The 22,126-nt window shown below is 41.3% G+C and overlaps 2 protein-coding genes across 5 annotated transcripts in view; one reads left to right on the top strand and one right to left on the bottom strand.

Moving 5' to 3' along the window:
• The window catches only part of efna3a (ephrin-A3a), a 400,882-nt gene that overhangs the window by 155,752 nt on the left and 223,004 nt on the right, over window positions 1-22,126 (top strand). The window lies entirely within an intron of this gene.
• Window positions 1-22,126, bottom strand: part of kmt2ba (lysine (K)-specific methyltransferase 2Ba) — a 34,639-nt gene that overhangs the window by 1,797 nt on the left and 10,716 nt on the right. Inside the window, exons 6-35 of one of the 2 annotated variants that reach the window (XM_026157293.1) lie at window positions 20,003-20,273; window positions 19,222-19,283; window positions 18,857-19,105; window positions 17,771-17,874; window positions 15,068-15,907; window positions 13,955-14,068; window positions 13,632-13,778; window positions 13,341-13,433; window positions 13,119-13,236; window positions 12,917-13,030; window positions 12,226-12,416; window positions 11,975-12,076; window positions 11,766-11,876; window positions 11,294-11,361; window positions 10,962-11,119; window positions 10,781-10,848; window positions 10,328-10,462; window positions 9,140-9,298; window positions 8,903-9,020; window positions 8,694-8,772; window positions 6,072-6,232; window positions 5,774-5,935; window positions 3,376-5,677; window positions 2,953-3,081; window positions 1,859-1,977; window positions 1,558-1,686; window positions 981-1,233; window positions 760-870; window positions 587-670; window positions 361-490 (exon numbers count right to left, since the gene is read on the bottom strand). In XM_026157293.1, coding sequence (XP_026013078.1) covers window positions 361-490; window positions 587-670; window positions 760-870; window positions 981-1,233; window positions 1,558-1,686; window positions 1,859-1,977; window positions 2,953-3,081; window positions 3,376-5,677; window positions 5,774-5,935; window positions 6,072-6,232; window positions 8,694-8,772; window positions 8,903-9,020; window positions 9,140-9,298; window positions 10,328-10,462; window positions 10,781-10,848; window positions 10,962-11,119; window positions 11,294-11,361; window positions 11,766-11,876; window positions 11,975-12,076; window positions 12,226-12,416; window positions 12,917-13,030; window positions 13,119-13,236; window positions 13,341-13,433; window positions 13,632-13,778; window positions 13,955-14,068; window positions 15,068-15,907; window positions 17,771-17,874; window positions 18,857-19,105; window positions 19,222-19,283; window positions 20,003-20,273 — 6,881 coding nt within the window. The remainder of the gene's footprint in view (window positions 1-360; window positions 491-586; window positions 671-759; window positions 871-980; window positions 1,234-1,557; window positions 1,687-1,858; window positions 1,978-2,952; window positions 3,082-3,375; window positions 5,678-5,773; window positions 5,936-6,071; window positions 6,233-8,693; window positions 8,773-8,902; window positions 9,021-9,139; window positions 9,299-10,327; window positions 10,463-10,780; window positions 10,849-10,961; window positions 11,120-11,293; window positions 11,362-11,765; window positions 11,877-11,974; window positions 12,077-12,225; window positions 12,417-12,916; window positions 13,031-13,118; window positions 13,237-13,340; window positions 13,434-13,631; window positions 13,779-13,954; window positions 14,069-15,067; window positions 15,908-17,770; window positions 17,875-18,856; window positions 19,106-19,221; window positions 19,284-20,002; window positions 20,274-22,126) is intronic. The other variant, XM_026157294.1, reaches the window with a different exon arrangement.

Genomic DNA, 22,126 nt, shown 5'->3' with positions numbered 1-22,126 from the left:
ATTTGACCGCCTTAAATTTTAATGGTATGCCCCCCCGAGTCTAGTGAGAGTGTGCCTTAAGGAAGTGAAAGCAAAAGGAAGATGTTGAAGTGCGTTTAGCTGGTGATCAAAGAATAAAAGAAAAAACCCTTTAAAAAAAAAGTTTTATTTTAATCAGCTGACTTGTTCCAGGTTCATCCGACGTGCCTGTTTGTTCCTGTTTGAAGTACTAATGATTAATGTAATTGTTGGAAGCAGACCGTGTCTTTGCATGCTGTGGTATTCAGTGATTTCTCTGTAGTTGTAACTAGTTACTGCTGCTTCACATTAAACTTATTAAACACAGATGCTCTGTGATGATGAATTCCGAGTGTAACCAACCTTGCTGTCGTAATACTTCTCCCGCTTATCAGTCAGGACTGCGCGAATGACAGTACCGGCATACTCGATCACCATCTCCCCAGCATCGATGTTCCTTTTGCAGAAGAGTCCACGACCATGAATCGGCGATCTAAGGCGCCACAGGGGGAGAAGATTCGAAAGTTTAACTGATTTATTTTTGGACATCAATGAAACCCTAAAGGGTTTTATGGTCATTTGTCGTTACCTGTAGACTCCTACTGCTTCTTTTGAGATTTTCTCCAGGTGTCTGAATCTCATTGCCATGGGAAGCTCACTGCTGGTGGCTCGCCTGGCAGAGACGCAACAGAGCAGCTGTCAGTACTGATGTGAAAACTGCTCAACTTCACAGACAAAAGTGAAGCAAACTGAATGACTAACCTAGAAGATTTGAGCGGGAATTCATCCTCCTCTTCATCAAAGGGACCCAATATGTCGGGAAGTTCTCTGTGCTGCGACGCCAGGAAGTTGAACATGTCAAACGTTGCTTTCCTGGTTAAAGGATCAGGGAAAATCATTTGTGATGTGCGTCATAACAAGACACATACAGACAAAGCGCAGAAGGTTTTAAAAGCAAAACCCGTGAACTAGGGTGTCTGTACCGTGTGCAGACTTCAGCTCGGGCGCAGCCACTCGGGTTGAGGGGGAGTTCTTCCTCGATGTCATCACATCGGTGGAAGCGGAAGCGGTGGCGTTTGCAGTATGCGGCGCCCTGCAGCTGCTCCAGCAGGAAGATGACGGCATCGTGGACGACGCCAAGCACCCGCGGCCCGCTCATCCCACCTAGAGGCAGCTGCCTTAGGTGGAACCCTGCCCGAGCTTCGAGGACGCCGTCTATCACAGCGCGCCAGGCAACTGACGGTAGGTGAGAAAGGGAGGCAAAGATAAACACGCAGCCAAAACGCAAGATAACACGGACAAATGTTTAAGAGAACACCTGGGCTGATTCTTTTATGCTGTATTCATTCTCCTTTTTATTCTCATATTATAATAAGAAAAGAAATGGCTGGCAACAGATAAACATCAGCCACTGACATAAATGAAAATCCTCTTATTTGCTGATAAAAGTCGAGGCTATTATCCAATGAGATATAAACTTCTATTTCTTATATTTTTAATGACAAAGAGTAGAAAATACCAGCATAAGAATTAAATAAGAAGCAGAGGAGTGATTCCTACCTTCTATGCTGTTAGCCTTAACGCTAAAGCCGTCATCACTGGTGATTTCAAAGCGCAGGTGGGGCTGGTTCATGTACGTCCTCGCTGTGGGTTTAGGTGGTGGTGGTGCTTCTTCTTCTGAGCTAAAACCTGCAAAAAGTGAAAGATAGTCTCACACCTAACCACATATTCTCTCTCGCAAAGCAATGACACTTAAAGACGATCAAAACTATATAAATGAGATTAACGATAAATGTTAAATGTAAAAACAAAGGTTTTTAGCCTAAATTAGACACAAATGACTAAACTTATAGTCACAAACCTGAATAAGGGCCCCACTCAGAGAGGTCTCCGTGCCGAGCGCTCACCCATTTGTGCGTCATACCCTGAATCTGACTGTTGGTTTTGGTGGGAAATGGTGGACTGTCATCATGAAAACACCTGCACACAAGGGAAAAAACATATTTGTCAAAAATACTTTTCCCCCCCCCATTTTTTCACAGGTTAAACATTCTGTCTCTTCTCTTTTCCCTTGATTTTCTCTTCTTCTTAACTACTACAGGATGGTCTAACGGTCTTTGGACCCGATCAAAAATCACTTCAAGTATTCGAAATATGACACCCTGATGGCCCTGAACACTGCAGTCAAAACAAAACAGCCTGGGAGCAGGAGCCTGGACTGGAATGGGACTGGGCGATCAATGTTGGGATAAAGCTGTCCTTAGTGTACGTTCATGGTACACTCTGCACTAGGCTGCAACTAACAGAGTTAAAAATACTAAAGTCCTGAATGATCCCAACAGTTTATTCCTGCCATAAACAGCACGTTTTGACCTGATTACTTAACCTAACCTTTGATCCATTTTCCTGTGGCTCAAAGACATGATGTCATTTCTTAAATTAGGAAGGTGGGGTTTATTTCACAGTCAAAGGCAGCACTATTCATTTTCCCCCAAAGTAAAATCTTTTTATCCAGCTTTGTCTGAATTAGTTCACTTATTTTGTAAATATTTGTAGTCACTTTGATCCCCCAACTAGTTTAATTCATATCTGTCTTACTATGCTTACTTGGAAGCAGAATTTTGAACCTCATTTCATTGTATCTTTGATAAACCACTGACCTAAAACAGACTGCCTTGTCTGGAAAACATTTTCACATCCCCCACATTCCCCTCCTTTTCTTTGAATTTCTTTTAATTAACTATTAAGTCAATTTAATGTGTACAGCATCTTGCTTTTTTGAACAAAAAAACAAAAAACAGCACATACACAAAAACTACTTCAGGCTCGAGGACCTAAATAATTAGTTTTCATGTGCCCTTTCAGCTCTTTCAAATCTTTAAATACAGCCTGACATTAAGTATTTGCCTCCTTTTGCCTTTGTAGCGCAGTAATAAGTCCATACATGAGGCTAACCTTTTGGGTGTAGGAGGTGGTGGTGGGGCAACGATCCTCAGTGGCTCAGGCTCTGGCTGTGGCTCAAGCTGGCGATCCAGATCAAGAACATCTTTCATTGTTGGAGCTTTCATTCTCACACCACTCGGCCTGTTGAAAGACATCAACATGCTTTATTTTCTCTTTTGCCATCTTTTACTTTAAAACTCTTTCAGCTGCTGAGAGTGCAAATTTCTCTCATTGCTGAGATTCTGCAGATCAGAGGACCAATTTATAAAATGTCAGTCTGTATGTGATGCTCGGTGCTTCATACAAAATCAAGCTGGAGATCAGTTTTTTGTTTTTTTTTTATGTTAACCATTAAGATCAATGTAAATATTAGTTTTTTAAATATTACTCGTGTTCTGCATGTTGCAGTAAGTACATTTTAAAATCATCTGTTACCTGGCTTCATCAGTGTCCTCCGGCTCACTCGATGGATCCTTCAAGAAGTCCATCTTGGATTTCTTCCTGGAAGGTCTCTCAGACACCGACGACACTCTCTTAACTCTCACCTGGTGGCGCGATGCAGCAGGTATTGATTCATTACCGAAAACACTGGGAGACTCCGAACGACCAGCTGATGACTGATCCGAGTCTTCGACGTTGGGAAATGGCAATGGTTTCCGATGCTTGGCCTTTGGCTGTCGAGTACTGCTGAGGATGATGGGTTTTGTTTTGGGTGCGTCGCGGTGAGTAGCCATGGCTCTATCGATAATCGCTTGGGCTGTGCTTTCTTCAATGTTGGAGAAACTAGATTCAGGTGAGCTGTACATGCTGACAGTTGTGGGAGCAGCAGCTGTGCTGTTGCTTTTCATGGGCACCATTTTGACGATGATCTTCCTCTGGGCCGCCTGGAGGTTAGGGGCAGGAGGGGCGTTTGCAGCTGAAGGGCTGGGCCGAGGCTTTATTATGACATGAGGCATGGAGCGCTGTAAAGCATTACCACTGTGGAGAATCTTGGCAATCTGGCTTATCTTATTGTAGGTTGGTGAATCTGTACTGAGAGGCTGATACGTGTTCAACTTTGGGTCTTTGATCATAATCTGACCGTGCCGGTTGACCAGCAGGACCTGATGGGTAGAAGCCTGCACTGGGGGCGTGCTAGCTGACCCAGCTGGGTTCTCCGTCGCTGCCTGCTGCTGACTTTCTGGCTTGGAGCTAATCAAGTTTATAGCGATGGTTTTCCCCAGTGAAGCACCTGGCTGAATGTTTAAAGCATTTAAACCATTGATAATGGCAGGGGGTGCGACCGGGCGTGGTACTGCATGAAAAGTAACTGCAGCAGAGGAAACGGACGCAGTTTGTCCAGGGTGAGGGGGTAAAGGCAGTTTGGCTTGCATCAGGGGAAGTGAAGGTTTCATCGCCAAGCGCTTGAGGTTTGGCGCAGGATGTTTTGTCTTCACAAAGACCGTTTTCATCTGTGCTGTGGGAGGTTTTTTGGTTTTAGGCTCTGGAGAATAATCAGGATCATTCAAATCATCTTTAAATCCTTCATCTGAGTCAGCTGACGAAGCGCTGTCATCTCTGTCGCCAACGATGTGTTTATTTGGATACTCTGCAGAGCCATGTTCAGCAGGAACAAAGTGGCCTGTAGATGAATCCAAGAACACCTCGTTTTGAGACGCCGATGTTTCTGAGGTCATCGGGACCTCTTCCTCCTGAACGGACAGTTCGTTATTTGTGTAAGCTGACTCCAGGAGAGCAGAAGGTGAAAGACTTTCCTGAAGCACTGGTTCAGGTTGTTCTTCAACTGGTGACTTTGGGACCGTGTAGATTGACTCAAGCCTCTTTAGCGCCACCGTTAGTTGTTTAGTGGGTGTAGTGTGGTTGGTTTGAATTTTAGCTTCTTCATTCCCTCCCTCTGCATCCTGAGCATCTTCATCGGCCGCCTCGCTTTCAGTTTCTGACCCGCCGTCCGCACCGTCTAACTGCGGGATAGACTGAGCTGAATTAAGCTGACCTGAGGTATCCGAGCCACTTGCTGTGTGATCGCACACCACCGTGCGTGAAAACTTAAAATAACGACTCGAGTCGTCTTCTTCAGAATCAATCTCCTGATCGTTTCCCTGCATTTCCACCTCTCTGCTGCCTTGTGCCCCGCAATGAAGCGACACATTCTCTGTGAGCAAAGCCTCATCAAACTCAAGCTTAGCATTCAGCATGGAGTCCACTGCTACCTCAGTGTCGGTGTCAAACACAGTGTAAGGAAGCTCCTGAGACATCAGGTGGGCCACTTCCTCCTCCAGGTTATCAGGTGCCAGTGAGATCCCATTTGTAGTGGCCACAGCTGCATCTTCTGCCTCAGAGGATGCCAAAAAGTCTTGGGGAACCTCGGCAGAGACTGGAGTGGTAATTTTAAAGCTATGCCTCCCTCTGGGGGAGTGAGTGATGGCTCCTTGCCGAGGCGACAGCCCTGTAGAAATGCTGGAGCTGGATCTAGGTGGGGAGCTCCAGACTGGAGATGCAGAGTTCTGTCGTGAGAGAGGAGGTGAAGCCGATCCAAAGTTCGATGCTCTCGGAGGGGAGCTGAATAGGGCACATCGGGAGTGGACCGTGCCGCCAGAGCGGAGTGTCATCGGTACGGACGGGTCGCTCTCTGATGGCGAGGAGCTGCACCGGCTTCTGGACGAGAGCCTTCGAGGCCGCCGGGTTTCCTCCAGGTCCCTCAGAGTCAGGATGTGATGGGATTTGGGTGGAGCACACCCTGACAGCAAGAAAAGGGAGTGTGAAAGGGGGTTTACTTTTTTTATTTAAAGTCACACTACAACAGGTACCCATCTTCTCCTAAAACTCCACGTACCTGGAGATGGTAGTGGTCGAGATGATCCTCCTGCTGGTCTCCTGGTGTGTGTGTAAGCAGGGCTTTTAGACCCGGGTGTGTTGTGCAGTTTAGAGTTGGGTGATATGGAAGTGGATTTTATTGGGCTGGATGTGGGACTTAAAATATCTGGAGACTCAATATCTAGAAGAAAGAAAAAAAAAAGAAAAGAGAAAAAAAGTTTTTAGCACAGTAAAAAAAAAAAAACCCCATATTTTCAATTTCTTGTCCACTGCTTCAGCTTCAGCGCTCTTCTCACAGCCGTTGAGATCCTGCTCACCTCTGTGGTGGTTCGGACTGTGGACTATGGTGTGGTTCTCTTCATCCTCCCACTTCAAATTCTGTTCCTCACCAGGGAGAGGAGTGCTCACCTCTGTCACCTTGCAGGTGTACTTACAGCGCCGGCGTGGGTCCACGGTGCTCCAGTACAACCGTGAACACCTAGAAAATAAAAGAAGGAAGAAAATACGTTTCAAGCTTGTTAATGAAGAGACAATGAACTATGGATAAATCAGTAATGTCAGTAACAGCAGCCAAGAACTAAGCCAATCACATGTAACCCTTTCCCCATTAGTACAGCTTGGCATGGTTTTCAGGGGTTTCCATTAGGTGGTAGTACCTGTTACCAGGTGCTTCTTTTTTAACCCTTTACAGCCGATCGGAGCGGGCACGCTCTGTTTTGCGTAACTATTTTTAAATCCCGGTAGCTCTGCAACCAAGTAAGCTAGCGCAATAATTTTTTTTGCATATGAAACTGGAGGAGTTGTACTTACATCTTATGCCATCAGCTTGTCCTCGGTCAGTTTCCTTCCACATATAGCTTTGCAAAAACTGCATAAAAATCACTTGCAGCAACAAAAACATGATATTCCAGAAACACGCTTCGCCGATCCATCACCTGTTTGTAACACTTCCTACGTCCATCAGCGCGAACTATCACATGACCGCATGACCTGCCCGAAACCGGAAGTGACGTCATTTTGCGGAAATGTAGTTTTTTTACGATCGGGGCCTTATGAGCTTGTGTTTTACTTGTTATGTGTTTTAAAAAGTTATGTTTGACTTTATGACTTTCTGTGTCGTTTCTGGGATGCTTAAGACTCATATTGCACTGCTGGAAATAGTTTATTTTGATGCATATGCTGTTATTTTGCAAATTTGCACTATAATATTTATTTTCGTTTTTCCTGCAGTATATAAAAATTGGTGTATTTCAAAAATAAAACTATGAAGACACTCAAAATAAATTTCCTGTGGTGGGAAACTAGTTTGTGTAACTTTTTTGTATTTACAGTTTTGAGGGATAAGCCTCTTAAATTTCTCTAACTAGAAATATATGTTAAAAAAACAAAAGCGATTTTCAATTTTTTTGTAGTTTATTGCACTTTTTTGCAATTTATGTAATTACTATGCACCTAATGCAGACATATTATTAAAGTTTGGGCTATAATGGTTGTATTGATGTATAGCAACTTGAAATGCTCCCAAAAATGGCTCCACAGCATGTAAAAATATAATATAAGCTCTGGCGAACTTGGTTCTATGGTAGGTCTTAAAGGGTTAATCTACTTGGCCGGGGTTCCAAGCGATTCGAGGCGATCGAAAAAAAATGTGACATAAATAGACTGACTGGATTGTTCAATTTGTGATTGACATGACATTGACCAATCAGGTGAAAGGAAGAAAAATTGGGTCAAAATTAGTACTTGTAAGTTGAATCCCACACACAGCCAGGGAACTTGAGCACAGAGTTTTACACATCGTTTTTTGCTTTGTATCTGTAACCATAATCATTCTGTACATTCGATAATCTTTAATCCTACAACTGTTTACAACTTGCATAGTTCCCATTTCTGTATAGCTGTATATCCCAGATTCTGTAAAGTTATTTATTTCATATTCTGTATAGTTTTTCATATTTATATCCTGTTCATAGCCTGTACATAGCTTGTACTCACTACAGCCTGTACATACTTATAGTTATAGAATATTCACAACATACTTCATACCGTGTACATTATAACATACCATAATAGACCCATTTCTGTAATATACTCACATATCTATATTATTGCTAATATATATTGTAATATATCTATATCACTAAAGCACTTCTGGATGGATGCAAACTGCATTTCGTTGCCCTGTACCTGTGCATGTGCAATGACAATAAAGTTGAATTCTATTCTATTCTATCTTAACAAAAAAATTTTTAAACTTGTGTAAATATTTTTACATAAGTTACAATGACAATTACAAGTACAAAATATTTATGACCACAATTTGAGCCCATAGAAAACTACACAAAAAACAACACTCTGGTCCCTGAGTCTGAGAATAAGCCATACACCAAACAGCAGGTATGACACTGTCTCGACTCCTTTGTTGTGTTGTTCACGTCGCATACAAATGACCTCACTGGACTTTCGGCCTTGTTGCTATAATGACCACATGCACATTAGGTCGACTGTAATGGAAAACGACATAAACTGAGTTCAGTCCAGCTGAGTAGGCAGCAGTGGAAGAGGGCTAATAGAGTCTTCTGTTTAAATGTGCTTCTACTCTAAAGTAGAAATGAAAGGGTTTACAGCCTGATAGAGAAAACAGTCTGACTTTAAAACTAATTTCCCTGTGGGTACTTTTTATTTTTCTTTAATAATACAACTGTGGACAAATGTACCGCTGCGCCTTATACATAAAGAGGAAAACATGGTTCTACGCTAGGCCTGTGGACAGCTTTGCAGACTATGTGTTGTAGCTGTTTTTAGCTATTTATAAATTATAGAATACGAAACAGGCATGTTAATTTCTACTCATATCTATAATTCAAAAGTTGCTGTTTGCGCAAAAAAAACCCAACCAAAAAAACCCCCGCTTGAATACAAAGGCAGTTATCACTTACTGATAGCCTACAGGATACAGCATCCTTCCATTTGACGACAGCTCTGACAGAACACCAAGTTTCTGAATCTGCAGCGAGCCTGGAAGGTTAAAAAAAAAAAACAGATAATGAGGTTCATTGGATCAAGACATAAAGCAGCCGTATTTTAATTCAATCTGAATCTATCCCATTACAAGAGTCAAAAACATGAAACATCAAGATAATCTTACCTATGGTCATATTTATGGATTCTGGCTCAAGACCTGTGAGGAACTTCCTTCTGAGATTGATCCCATTGAAGTCCACATACACCCGTCGCGGGACTTCAAACCCTTTACCAGAGACGATCTGTGAAGAATCACAAACAATAGTCAGCATAACGAACACAAAATCAGAATATAATATTAAATATGTATACTGCTTCCAACAAAAATATATATTTATAATCTGACAACATAAATTCACACCTTTGCAGTCACCAGGTCCCTGTGTTTGTAGCAGTAAACCTTCCTGTCCTGCTGGAATGCGCAGCTCTGGGCACGTGCACACATGAAGTGGAAGTTACTCTGACAGGTGGGGAGGCAACAGCCCACGGTGGCTCCTGACTGCCCGCAACGATCACAGCGCTGGAGGAAAATTTAATATGTACACACATAGTTTTAGGACCAAAGGGTACTTGTCAACCTCACAAAATGAATGACTGATCCTAAAGTCAGGCCATTAGGATTAGAAATGATCAAATAATTCACAAGATCTTTAAATGGAAGACAGGAAGAAAAATAAATAAATAAATAATAAAAATGGACGAGGTTAAACATTGGCAATACAAATAAGAAAAGATTTCACATAAGAAACCATTAATCATATTTTTCAATAGCCAAAATGTACTTTTATTCCAGCAAAGTGACACTTTGTATTGGATAAAATGTTACAGAAATATATGTAAAAGTAGCCCTCCTTCCTTCTCAGCAAACATTTGGTGTTTAATGGCTGTCAGCTGGCGGTCTTTTCTCAACTTTTAACCCATGATGATAAAAAAAAAAAAATCCTCCAAATTAAAGATACATAATTGGCCTAAATGTCAGGTTTAGGTGATTTGCAAACATTGCCTGGATTTCCTTGTTAAGAGTTTCTTGAAGGGGAATACTGTATATCCGTTTATCGATTTGAACAAACAAAATTATTTTGAGAAAGAATTCATGCATCTCAATGGTCTTTTGCCTGGTGGGACCATTTCTCATCCAAGGAGTTAATTGACTTTACGCCAAATTGTCTGCAGAGTTATAATGCTGACATCGAAGGACAGAAAAAGGTAAAAAAAATAAAAGTGCCCAAATTCAGATTTATATTTGTTAAATTTGTTAAGTCTGTGTGTGGATAACGGTGCAGCTGTCTCTTCACATTTGTTAAGTTTGACCAGATCGTTATTCTATGTGGAAACATCTGTCTCGAATTGATTTTTGTGATCGTACCGCGACCACTTTTGACCATCGACAGCTGTCGTTGCTTCGCTTGTTTGCATCTTGCCATCACAAAGACAGGTGCCGGCACATAAATGAAATGAGATTTAACGAACTGTATTTCTAGCAAGAGCAGCGACGTCTGAACACCTAGCTGTCACGCAGAGCCTTAGTTACCATTTAATTTAATCTTACCAGGTGGCGCCCCCTTGAGACAGCACTGTGCACCTGAAGAAGAGCACTGTTTTCCTCGTACACCTCTGCAGACCAAAGACAGCAGTTAACATGGGCCCACTCGTTCTGACCCAAGTACAGGAGCCGTCCTGCTTCCTGTTGAGAAAAGAGCAGTTATATCACTTAAGTATCAGGGAGCTGTTATTATAGTGCCAAGAAAACAAAAAATGGTCAACAATTTAATAAAAATTCTATACATCCTCACATAATCAGTCATTTCTTTAACAAAAACAGTGAAAAGGAGATACTTTCCCCTTATCCTGAACTTAAAAAAATGATTAACTTAAACTTGCTGAATATTTTGAGGACTTCTGTCTATCCTGATGCCTTCAGAGCAAACAATGCATGAAAGAACACCAAAATTAAGTGGGGAAAAAAGATCTATGCGCCAAAAGCCTTGACATAAAAACTCACACTGGGAGCAGAGTCTCCACATTGCTGGCACAGGGCACATTGTCTCACATCTTCAGTCTTGGTGATCTCTGGAGGATCATGTAAACATTTTAAACTTGAGAATGTGACCGATCTATTGCAAGAAAGTGCCTTTAGCTTTGTCTTCAGTGTGCTGCAAAACAGATTGTAATAGCGTCCATACCAAGTAATTTCAGAGAAGGAGTTTGCTGTGAAGTCACCGATGAGTCGGTTTTCCCCGTCTGTGGGTCCCTGGAGTTTTTGAGCTGGTATGTTCTCTCCAGCCATTGTGCATAGCTGTGCTCTTTAGATGGTGGGAGAACTGCCTCGGGGAGCATGCCACTAAAGAGGAGGGGATAAAAACAAACTGAAGAGAGCCATTTTAGGCACCTGTCCATCTACTACAAGGTCTTCAGACGTTTTAATTATAATTAAGATTTAATTTAGTGCCAACCTTGTAAATGACGACGTTTATGAAATTGGTTAAGTAAATTATATTTAGCTGCATTCACTTACCTCGGAAGTTCTTCTGAGAACGAGTTCCACTTTTTGACATTGCACCAACTGAATACTTTTTCCATGACCTGTCAGGCATGAAACAATGAAGTAAGACCAAAATTAAGGAATGTTGAAGGACAGTGTTCATTTGGATGTGACAACGAGAACAGAAAGGGGGCAGCTGTAGCTCAGGTGGTAGATGAAACGGATGGGCATTTCCTCGCAAGTATCCTTGGGCAAGATATTGAACCCAGACTGGCCCTGATGTATCCGTCAAAGTAAAAGTGTGAATGTTAGAAAAAACACTCAGGCATAGACTAAAGCGCTGTATGAATGTGCTACGAGTGCTTAACTTGGGGAGAAAGGAGCTGTATTAGTCAACTTGTGATTTATCCTGAGGAAAAACAGGTTTCCCTACAAAATGAATTAAGGTCTGGGTCTCTAAAAAATACATTAAAAGCAATTAGAAAATGGTAAAGGGAGTGCTTACTTCAACGTAGTGTGACATTGCCTGAAGGGTCGGTCTCTGATCTTCCAGCAGAGCTTCCTCTTCCTGCAGCCTTTGCCTTATCACAGAAGCAATATCGCTATGAAAGGCTTTCTGATTGGGAGACAGGAAAAAAGAAAAAAATGCTATTAATTCAGTGTGGGTTCTACAAAAAGAGCCTAAGTGTAAATGCATAGGATATATATGCTCACTATTGAGGTGTATCCACCCCCTTTAAACCTCCTCTCCACCGCTTGTAGATCACAGACTGGTTGCTGTTCCCTGATAAATGCTGTGATGTTTGGTTCCTGACACTGAAAGACAGTAAGGGACAACTACTTCAGCGACACATCTGGAACATAATCAGGCTTTGACGTTAAAGGAGAAATACTAAAATGGGGCGTTTTAAAGGATAAAAAGGCTTCCTGGTGCATCCTCTCAGAGTCTTGTGGGCAGCTCTTACCGCTTTACACGTGATAAGGTGCTGAGTGCTGTTGGAGGAGAGGAGGTCAGTGAGCACCTCCTCCACTCTGGCTGTGAGCCTCCTCTGCAGCTCCACCTTCAGGATGCTGTGACTGGTTTGGTGCTGACTGCAGGGCGAACATGTAAAATCCACTCTGCCTTGCTGACTTGAGAGCAGCCCAAAAAGCTCCTCTGCAAAGACAGAGAAGAAGAACTTCGTTTCTACACAGCAAGTTAACAGCAATCACATTTTATCTCCATAGTTTGGTCCTGTTTTATAAGTCACTCATTCAGAAAACAAGCTCATAACAGCCTTTATATATTTAGAAAACTTTCAGTTTTGATTAATTCACTGTTAAAATTTATTCATATTTATTTTGGTGAAGCCACCCAAGTTTATTCTCTGTCTCTATATCCACTCTTTGGGTTAGAAAAGTCTCAAATCAAGCCTTTAGAGCCAGAAACCAGAGCTTTCTTCTCACAGGGATTAGTTGTCTGTAATGTGATGTCATTATTTGAAATTGTGGCCTTATTAAAGTATGAGTATTCACCCTTGTAACTGATAGATGCATTACAACAATAAGAGGGGTGGAGGGGGTGGGGGTCTACTTTTAACAGCCTGAGAAAACATGAAATCCAACAAACAGTGAACAAAAACTGACTGAACTGAAAACTTTATGAGCGAAACTCACCTGAGATCCCTTCACATCTGTAATGAATCCAGTGGCTGCACTGCGAACACTGAAGCATCTGTGATGGTTGGATACTGTCTTCATAGCACTTGTGGCAGATAGTGCAGAAATGACCTGACGTAATGTAAACAGAAATCACAGACGAGTCACATCATCCATTTCAAGCATATTTACATACAAGTTCAACTCTCAGAAGTCTTACCTTTTTTGTGGAGTGAAGTGCAGTCAGGGCAGAGGTCCTGCTCGTGGTTCCACGTCAAGTCCCAGGTCTTTCCAGGAGTCACGCCACAACTTTTACACCGAATGCACGACATACACACCTGCACAAAGACATATGTGATGTACGGTGTCATGAAATCGTCACATTTATCCTCAAATAAACTGAACATATTCCTAATTACTTTAAAGCTGTTAATGCATTTACCCAGGGGACGCTGGAGTTCATAGGTTTAGGGTATGTTGGTCCCAAGCATGAAGGGTGGTATGACGTTTGGCATCTCCTGCACTGCAGCACAGGCTGTGAAGGGACAAAAAAACAAAGGTATAAGAATTATGGGTAAATACTCGACTATGATGTACATCAAAAATTGATAAATATGTAATTTAATTCAGATCTCGTGTGTAAAATAGTTAAGAAGCGTGGATAATGTTTGCAAACTTGTTTCTTCTTCTTCTTCTTGGGATATTATAAAGTCTCGCTACGCCTCATACACACCTTTGTGCTCTTGCTTCGACGTCCGCACACGTGGCAGAATTTGCAGCGCCTGCAGAACCAGTTTTCCTTGTTCTCCTCGAGGGGGCGCTCCTCAGGTGACAGGCAGAAACTGTGGAAAGGCTCACAGCAGATCTGACAGAAGATCATCTGATGGAAGTGGGAGGTAGAGGAGTTAAAAAAATAACAATAACAACATTCAGAATGCATATGAAATGTTTCTATTTTGTTTTTTGTCACATAACTGAAATGTAAAACAAGCCATTTGCGTGAGCACCCAAATAAGCAACTTGCATACTTTGCCAAACTAGTCAAGCTCAGCTTACCTCGTGTCGCCCTTTACTGGCGCAGAGCAGACAGACGGGCTGAGGCGTAGTTGGGACAGACGTGAGAACGCTGAGGCCGCCCATTAGCCACACATTCTGGACCGCACAGTCCTCCTAGTGGACAGACACCCAATAACAGCACAAACAAAGCAATCAGAGCCTCTTCTCCAGAGGTTTCCAGGTGCTACATTAGTTCACTAACCTGTATCAAGGTTATGAACATATGCCGGTTTGTAACAACTGAATGAGAGCATGGCTGATCATCCATATGCTGAAATAACAAACATTCCCCGCTGCCTTCTCCTCCCATTTACACAGCATGAAAATACTGATGTTTGTTTGAAAGCAAACTGAAAAGAGTGTTTGTCATAGTGAAAATGAACTTTTTCTCTCAGAGATATTTTCTCAGACCCCTAAACTGTATATAAAACATGGCAAGGAAAATTTAGTTTGACATTTGACCTTTTTTTATTTTTGTAAACTGAATATGCCTCATACTGTTTTTTCATATACACTGTTCTAAATTGAGCCATAACCTACAAAATGAAAATTAAAGAAAATCTGAAATCAGTAACTCAGACTATTAACTACAAATGTGTTTGCTGATGTCATACATGAAGTCAGCACTAAGGTCATTTTCCCAAAGATGATGCTTTCTATAAAAAATGACTTTCCAGTGTGTGACCAAAGCCCACAGATGTAACAACCACCTTACTTGAAGCTACACAAACTTAATAACCTGCAGTTTATGCAGACAGATGAAGATAGATGGATGCTTTATTATTCCTTTGCAGGAAATTATATGGCACGGCAGCTTCGACACAGATAACAGCACAAATCTGAAACCTCAAAGCAACATTAATATATCATAAAGTTCTTAATAAATGTGGATAAAATCATATTATTGTGCATTAAGCAGTTGTATAGCAGCTGTTATGAAAAACCTCCTGAGGCATTCAGTCTGAGATCAGTTATATTTTACAGCTATGTGGGGATCTTAAGGTGGAATGAGCTCTCCTGAGAGAAAGCGATAACGGTGGTGCTGAAAGGTAACACTGTAGAGTAAATACAAACCCCAATGAGTTGTAAAGCAAACAGGCTGCTGAGACTCACCTTGAAGTCTACACGGATCTTGTACGTGTTCTGCGACAGGCCCTTTTGGGGAAATCCGTTAGTTAACCCTGTCGGGGTGTTCACTGACGTACACTCTGCAGGATTCTGGGAACGAAGGACAGAGTGTGGGTCAGTTGTTGGACAGTTTTGCAGCACTGTCTCTTTTACAGAAGAATCCGGCTTGTCCTCTTCAGCCTGCTCCAGTCGTCGCTCCTCCTGCTCGTCTTGTGCGTCCTCCTGTAATTCTGCGCCTGCACTGACAGTCTGAGGGGGGCCAGGCACAACTCTGCTCAGAGTTTTATCTGTCTTAGCTCTGTGCGTCTCTGTGTGCTCCACCTCAGACCCTGGACGCCCATGAGAGCACTGCTGTGATGAAACCTGAATCAGAGCTGAGTGTAGCGTGGACTGTGGATGCTGCTGAGGTGGTGATGACACATATTTGTTCGAATGCATGGCTGACTGCACCACGGACTGGGGCAAACGCTGCAAACGTAACAGCAAAGACTTCTGTGGCGAGTCTCTAATGGGATGAGGTGAAAGTGGAGAAGCAGGCTGTGTTTCAGGATGGGATATTTCTGGGGGACAGTTTGTAATGGGACATGACAAATGGGAAAAAGCAGGCTGTGTTGCAAGATGAGACAACTGTGGATGCGACTGTGCAATACACCGATCCACATCATCATGTTGGGGCGACTGCCGCAGCAAATACACAGCAGGAGACTGCAGGACAAAGTCAGGCAGACGGTATAAGTGTATTTGTAGCTGCCGCATTGGGGTCCAGGGTGGTCTGGGCTCAGGGAAAGTTTCTCTGGCCTCCATCTCTTCTGCGCTCTCCTGTGCCTGTGGAGGAGGGGACTGCCTAAGCCAACCAGCAAGAGATGTACCAAAGTTACACTGATAGTAGTGACATGCAGCGGCGGCAACCGGCAACAGCCAAAATGACAGAAAACGGAAGGAGCACTGCGACTTTTAGAAGACGGTTAGCCGGGAAGCAGCGTTTAAAGTGTATGCATTCAGTAGCGGTACAGAAACACACACAGAAGCGTTAACTGAGTATTAATACACACTATTTTAAGAGCTAGAAAAATCATAAACACAAAACTAAACAAATATTTTGGTGAAATTTAAATTAATCTGCTATAGAATGCACACAAACTAATAATTTATCTAACAAATCAGGTGTGTAAGATGGAATGCAGAATAAATAAAGGTCATTTCATAAATTATGGATTTGCATAGTTCCATCTCTACACTTGGGAATTCTATGAAATTAAAGAGATAATACACATGTTGTGTCACATGCAAAAACCAACCCACTACCAAAAAATGGTTCATGCAACGAGCCACAGCAGCATAATCTGGCAGATTAGAGATAGCACAGCAAATACTCCTGCTGTAATGTCTACAAGTGCTGCCGGGTGCCACCCCCCACCCACAGTGCATCTCTGTGCATATAATCTGCTAAAAATAGGGCTACTAATTTGCAAAACATCAAATGCAGACAAGACAGGACTACACTTTAAGAATATCTGTTCTCAGCTTTATGGGGGAAGTGAGAGATTACAAAAAAATGCAGAAGTTTGAAGCAATGCAGAAGCAAAAACAATTTTTTTTTACTGACAATAGACCATTCTTTCAAGCCAGCAGAACAAGATTTGAGAGGAACAATTTCGAAACTGACAGCTCTAGTTTGAAAATGTCAAATGCTAGTAAGAAGAAGCAAGCGGCATAACCAAGAATCATCTCAGCCCGAATAAAGACAAAGCAAACAGCCTTTTAGCTGTGAAGTCAGGGGTGGGAGGAGGCAATGCTGACTTTTTACACATTTGCTGTGTTGATTAAGGCAATCGCAGTCCCAGTTAAACTAAACACTTGACACAAAGAGGCTTCCGTCACTATTTACAAACTGCCGTACTGACTCCTGAATATTAGTTATTACCAATTTTAAAGAAGCACCTCTACGTTGAAGAAAATATTTGACTTTGGACAAAAGAATCTTCTTCAGCGTCTTCCTGCAGATATATATATATATTTTTTTTAATTTTAAAAAACACCACCATTAAGACTCCAGAGAGTAAAACACGCATAACAGGGGGGGGCATGACTTTCCTTCCCCATACCAACATCATACTTGGATAACAAGTTCACTAATGGTGCTAAATGAGACAATGATGTTGTTCTCAAACAGAATATCACTCACGGTGCTACCAAAAAAAAAAAGCAGCATGCTGTAGATTATCCCGAACGTAGCTTGATTGATCCATAATTTATGAAACAGACGGAGTACATGCAAAGGGTCTTATAAAAAGCTGGAAGTGAGAAACAGAAGATCAACGGGGCTACAAGACTTCTTTAAGGAATTTTTTATCCCAACAGACGTGGTTTAACTAAGAAACAGTGGAAAAACTGAAAAATGAAATTCAGAGCTGGACAAAAGCACCACTTGGAAATAAGTGTTTCAATTGTGACTTGAGGGTTAAATATTTAGTTAAATTATAGAGGAAAATTCATTTATTAATCAAATAAATGAATTGAGATAAGATAAGCTTTATTAATATTTAAAATAAGAAAAGAAAGAAAGAAAATTAAACACCTGTCTAGAAATACTGACAGGTATGAAGGTAAACTTTTCCAAACAGTACTGTTTGTCCCAGGCTCCATTAGGTGGTCTATTAGAGGCGGATTAGGGAAACATGTTTTTACCTTGTAAGCTTTGGTTCTGCTGCCAGCTCCTCTGGAAGGCAGCCGGCGATGCCTCCCTGCATCTGGGTCGTCTGCCACTGATCCACCATCTTGAGAAGCAAGATCTCAAAAAAACAAAGAAACAAACAAACAAAAAACAAACACAGATACACAAATCTAAGAAAAATTGCTGACACAAAAAAGGTTTCAAACAATATCAGGGCTCAGAGCAAGGAGGGATTCTGTGCTTCTAATATTTAGATTATTGGAGGATGCACAAAGAAATCATTCTTAAAAATTAACTGGGGAAACGGCCCAGGATGCACTTGGACCCGAGCCCCCGATGAGCTTTAGTGGTAAACTGACATATTTATTTCCATCTATTTATGAACTCCTTGAACTCAACAGCTCATATTCAAAGGTTTGTGTATATTCACTACATATCTTGCATATGTGCGTACTGTTATGATTTTTACGAATCATGTTTACCTCAACTAAGTTACCAACAGGGCAGTCAACATTACCTTAAAATTAGCTGGAAAATCAGAAATAACACATCTGAACTGGAAAAACATCAACTTACAACTTCAGGGGCTCTGAGACTTGGAGTTAAAGTAATCGAGTAGATTTGGCATCTGCTCTCCTTTCAACCTGCTTGATGCATGCATGCTGCCAGAGGAAGGAGTACAAGCTACACAACTTTGTGCCGTGCGTTTTGATTTTCTTTTACCAAGTCTGTGGTGTAATATCAAGTTGCCAATTTCTGAGACATCTCAGCGTTATTATATTTTTAAATAGTTAAGTTCCAGTTATCATGTAGATCAAAACTGCTATGAAATTAATTCAGGAATTGTTTTGGTGTTTCCGTGTGGCTCAGAGCCACAGCTGGAATTATGGAGAAAATATCACCAAAATTGCTTCACAATCATTAGCTGCTGACAAACAATATTAGGCGTTGTGATGATTTACATCATGCTGCGCCTGTTTTTCTGTGCGAGTCGTTCATGAAACGTTTATGCAGGATAAATATTTGCTTAAATAAAGAATGGAGTGAAATTCAGACTTGACACTCAGAGGCTTGTGTGCCAAAACCAAAGCTTTAGTTACCTTGATTGTTGGCAGCAGCTACATTTGGCTTTACTGTCGATTTATCTGTCCTGTCCTCTCCTTCTTCCTCGTCCTCCTCGTCTTCAGATTCTGATTTAAGCAGACTGCTGTAAGAGCGCGGTGTGATGTTACGCAGTGAATGCTTCCGGACTCCAAGCGCCATCGAGGACGTTCCCTCGGCCGGCTTTCCAGAAGTCCAGTTTGTATCGTCACTGCTTGTAACGGAGCCCAAAAACCCCTTCGCCTGGACTGAGAAAAAGGAGCCCCTTGATTAATTATGTACACAAGCTTTTAAACCGGAGTAGTCATTCAAACTTATTAGATTCAACTAAAAAATAAATGTTTATCCAAAAATAAAAACATACCTTTAAATGGTTTCACAATCCGCGCCATCTTTGCTTTTTCAATCCGGTCACACTTCTTATATCTAGAAGGGGGAAAAAATGGAAAAACATAAGTGTGTGTCCAGGGCAAAGTTCAAGTGTACCCATCTATAAATGTGTTTAACTCAAAGAGTCAACTTGCCTTCATTAACTGAGTTCTTTAATATGCGTTACTGAAAAGAAATAAGTATTTTTTTATGTTTCATGTACAAGAAATTTCTAAATCTACAAGGTACACAGTATTTTGGGCACCAATTAAAACATGTAGCGCGGTTCATTTTTAATTTGTGGACCAAATATATGAATGATTTTCCGCAAACAGCTGGATAACTTGCCTTTACAGCAATAGTTTGGAGCTGTACTTATTCAGTCTGTGATGAGAACATGCAGCTTTCAGGCTGGCTTAGTTTAAATTAAATCAATATGTAATGGAAATCAAATTATCTTCTTGCAGTCAAACTCAGTGAGTATATGAAATTAGGGCCTATACAGCAGCCGTATCTAGCTTTGTCCAAGATGACATGCAACATTATTCCAGGTTACAGAGCTGGAACATACATATAAATGAAAATACAAGAGTTGAGTAAAATATATTTTATATATACATTTATATAGCCAGCTCCTTTAATGTGAGTGTTGGCAAATAATTCAAATGCCTTTTAAGCATTCAGTAAAACTTCATTAAGAGCTTATCTGTATATGAAAAAGGTCATGATTTTCATGTAAAGCACAATAATGCAAATCTGTGATGGGCTTCACTCACATGCAGCACTGCCTCTTGGTGTTTGGCCCCCCGAACTTGGGCTTATCCAGGCAGTTGATGCATTTGGCACAGTCCTCTTCCACCAAGCAGCCTTTGCAGCGTCCACAGCGCCTCGAACGCACTCCTCCACGAGTATATTGACTCAGCATCTTCCTTTTCCTGAACCTGTGGCCCTTGCCCCTCCCTCTCCTCCTGCGCTGGATGCTTTCCTGAGAGACAACCCACTGGGTCCTGCCCTGATCAGTGATGTCATCGTCATCATCTGCCACATCTGAAGGCGAGAGACAGAGAGGCCGGGTAAAAGAGCCATAGGACACATTTGCGTCACCATTATGTGCATGCGATGTGCTGGGGGTGACATCTTTGGACACCATATCTCACTATTCAGCCTGCAGATCTAACGTCTTCCACTCTATACTTAATGGACTGTTGTTTGGTTTGCACTTGTACAGCTACTCTCCTTTAACGACTGTCTGAAGAGTTGATAGACCAAGTGTGTGCACATCAAGGCAAACTTTTCTAATTCCTAACCCCCCCAAAAAAACAAGGTCTGCACACCATTTCGCTCCATATTTTGTACCATGTCACCATTTCTGATTCCTATGATGACTGATTCTTTTGCAGGAATGCTAAATCGTGAATCATGTTTTAAACATACTTACATATAACTTGATTTTTTTCCTCCATGGATTCGCCTTTTCTGTTACATCCAAACATTTTTCCTTTTTTTCCTTTTTTTAAAGTTATATAAATCTTGTACAGGATTCTGTCTTGTATATCTTTCTGTAATGAATCCCTTGGATATTGCTTTGGTAATAGTCCACTGGACAATTGCATCCCTGCTTTTAAGAAATTAGTCACTTGCTGGATGTCACCAATTGATATCTAATTTCTTGTCATTATCCTACCATGAGATAGGCTGGTGCTTCCTGACCTATTTACTTATTTTTTAAATGGAGTATTTAATTTAGTTTTGGGTTTTCTTCCAATCAACTTTGCGTGACATTGTATTTTATTCAGAGGAAATTATATTAAAAAACTGTATTTATTATTATTATCATCCTTTGTTTATTTTAGCCATTGCAGCTCCCAGAGGAGGACTTCTGAACTCATCTGGCTTCCTCTTCAGAAACTTATTTCAATTTCTTCAATCAGACTTTCTTTCACACCACATCCAGCTGTGCATGCTTCTCTCTCTCTTACAAGAAACCTGGACCATCGTCTGGGTTTTTGCAAGAGAGGCTTCACTTCTTTCTCTTCGTCACCTCGAGGGAAACAGGTTTTGTTATTTGGAGAAATGAGGGCGTAGTGAGCCCGCTGTGGGAATTGTTGAGAATGTTTTGTAAGTCAAACAGTAATTTTGGACATATTTCAGTGTACATATTAGTGAATGAGACCCACTGCATTAATGGAGAAGCCCTCATCTTCTGTTGTTTTTGCAATCACATGTAGGGCGACAGCTATCAGTTGTTTTAGTAATCAAGTAATCTATCGATGACTCCATTGATTAATTGGATAAAAATAATTTTCTCTTATTAATGAGCAATTATAAATATTCAATAGAGAACAAAATCCAGGTTTTTCAGAGCTGCTCATTCTTGTTCATTTTAGAAATTACAGCATTTTAAAGTTTAACTGCATACAACAGCTGTAAAAACCAAACAAAAAACCAAACAAACAAAACAACAACAATTAAAGCTTTTGAGTGCATCTATGTGCCATATTAAAACTGAATTTTTTTCCCAAAGAAAACACTGTCTTAAACCAAAAATAAATATTTATAATCCCAAGGTCAGAGATCAAAGTCAAACAAACAACAGCCCACAGGTCAGCCACTGGCTACTCAGACTTTTACTGGCCCATGTACATTTTTACTGGCTTGTGAAAAATAAAACTGTTCATCTGCATATTTTGATGTCGCCTTACTGCAGATTTTTCTCTGTGTTAAACAAACACCGGTGGATTTTTCCCAGTAAATGTTTTAATGGTGATCACAGGAACAGTGATGTTGTTTGGACACTAGAAACAGGTTTTCTTTCATGTAACCTGAGCTCACCATCTCTGTACCGGCTTCACTTCTTTGCTCTCCTCGGTGTGTAAACAGACTCTGGCTCCAGCCTCATC

Source organism: Astatotilapia calliptera, chromosome 22, assembly GCF_900246225.1.
Source record: "Astatotilapia calliptera chromosome 22, fAstCal1.2, whole genome shotgun sequence".
NCBI lineage: Eukaryota > Metazoa > Chordata > Actinopteri > Cichliformes > Cichlidae > Astatotilapia > Astatotilapia calliptera.
The sequence above is the reverse complement of the archived record's forward strand: the minus strand, read 5'-3'. Positions and strand labels throughout refer to the sequence as shown.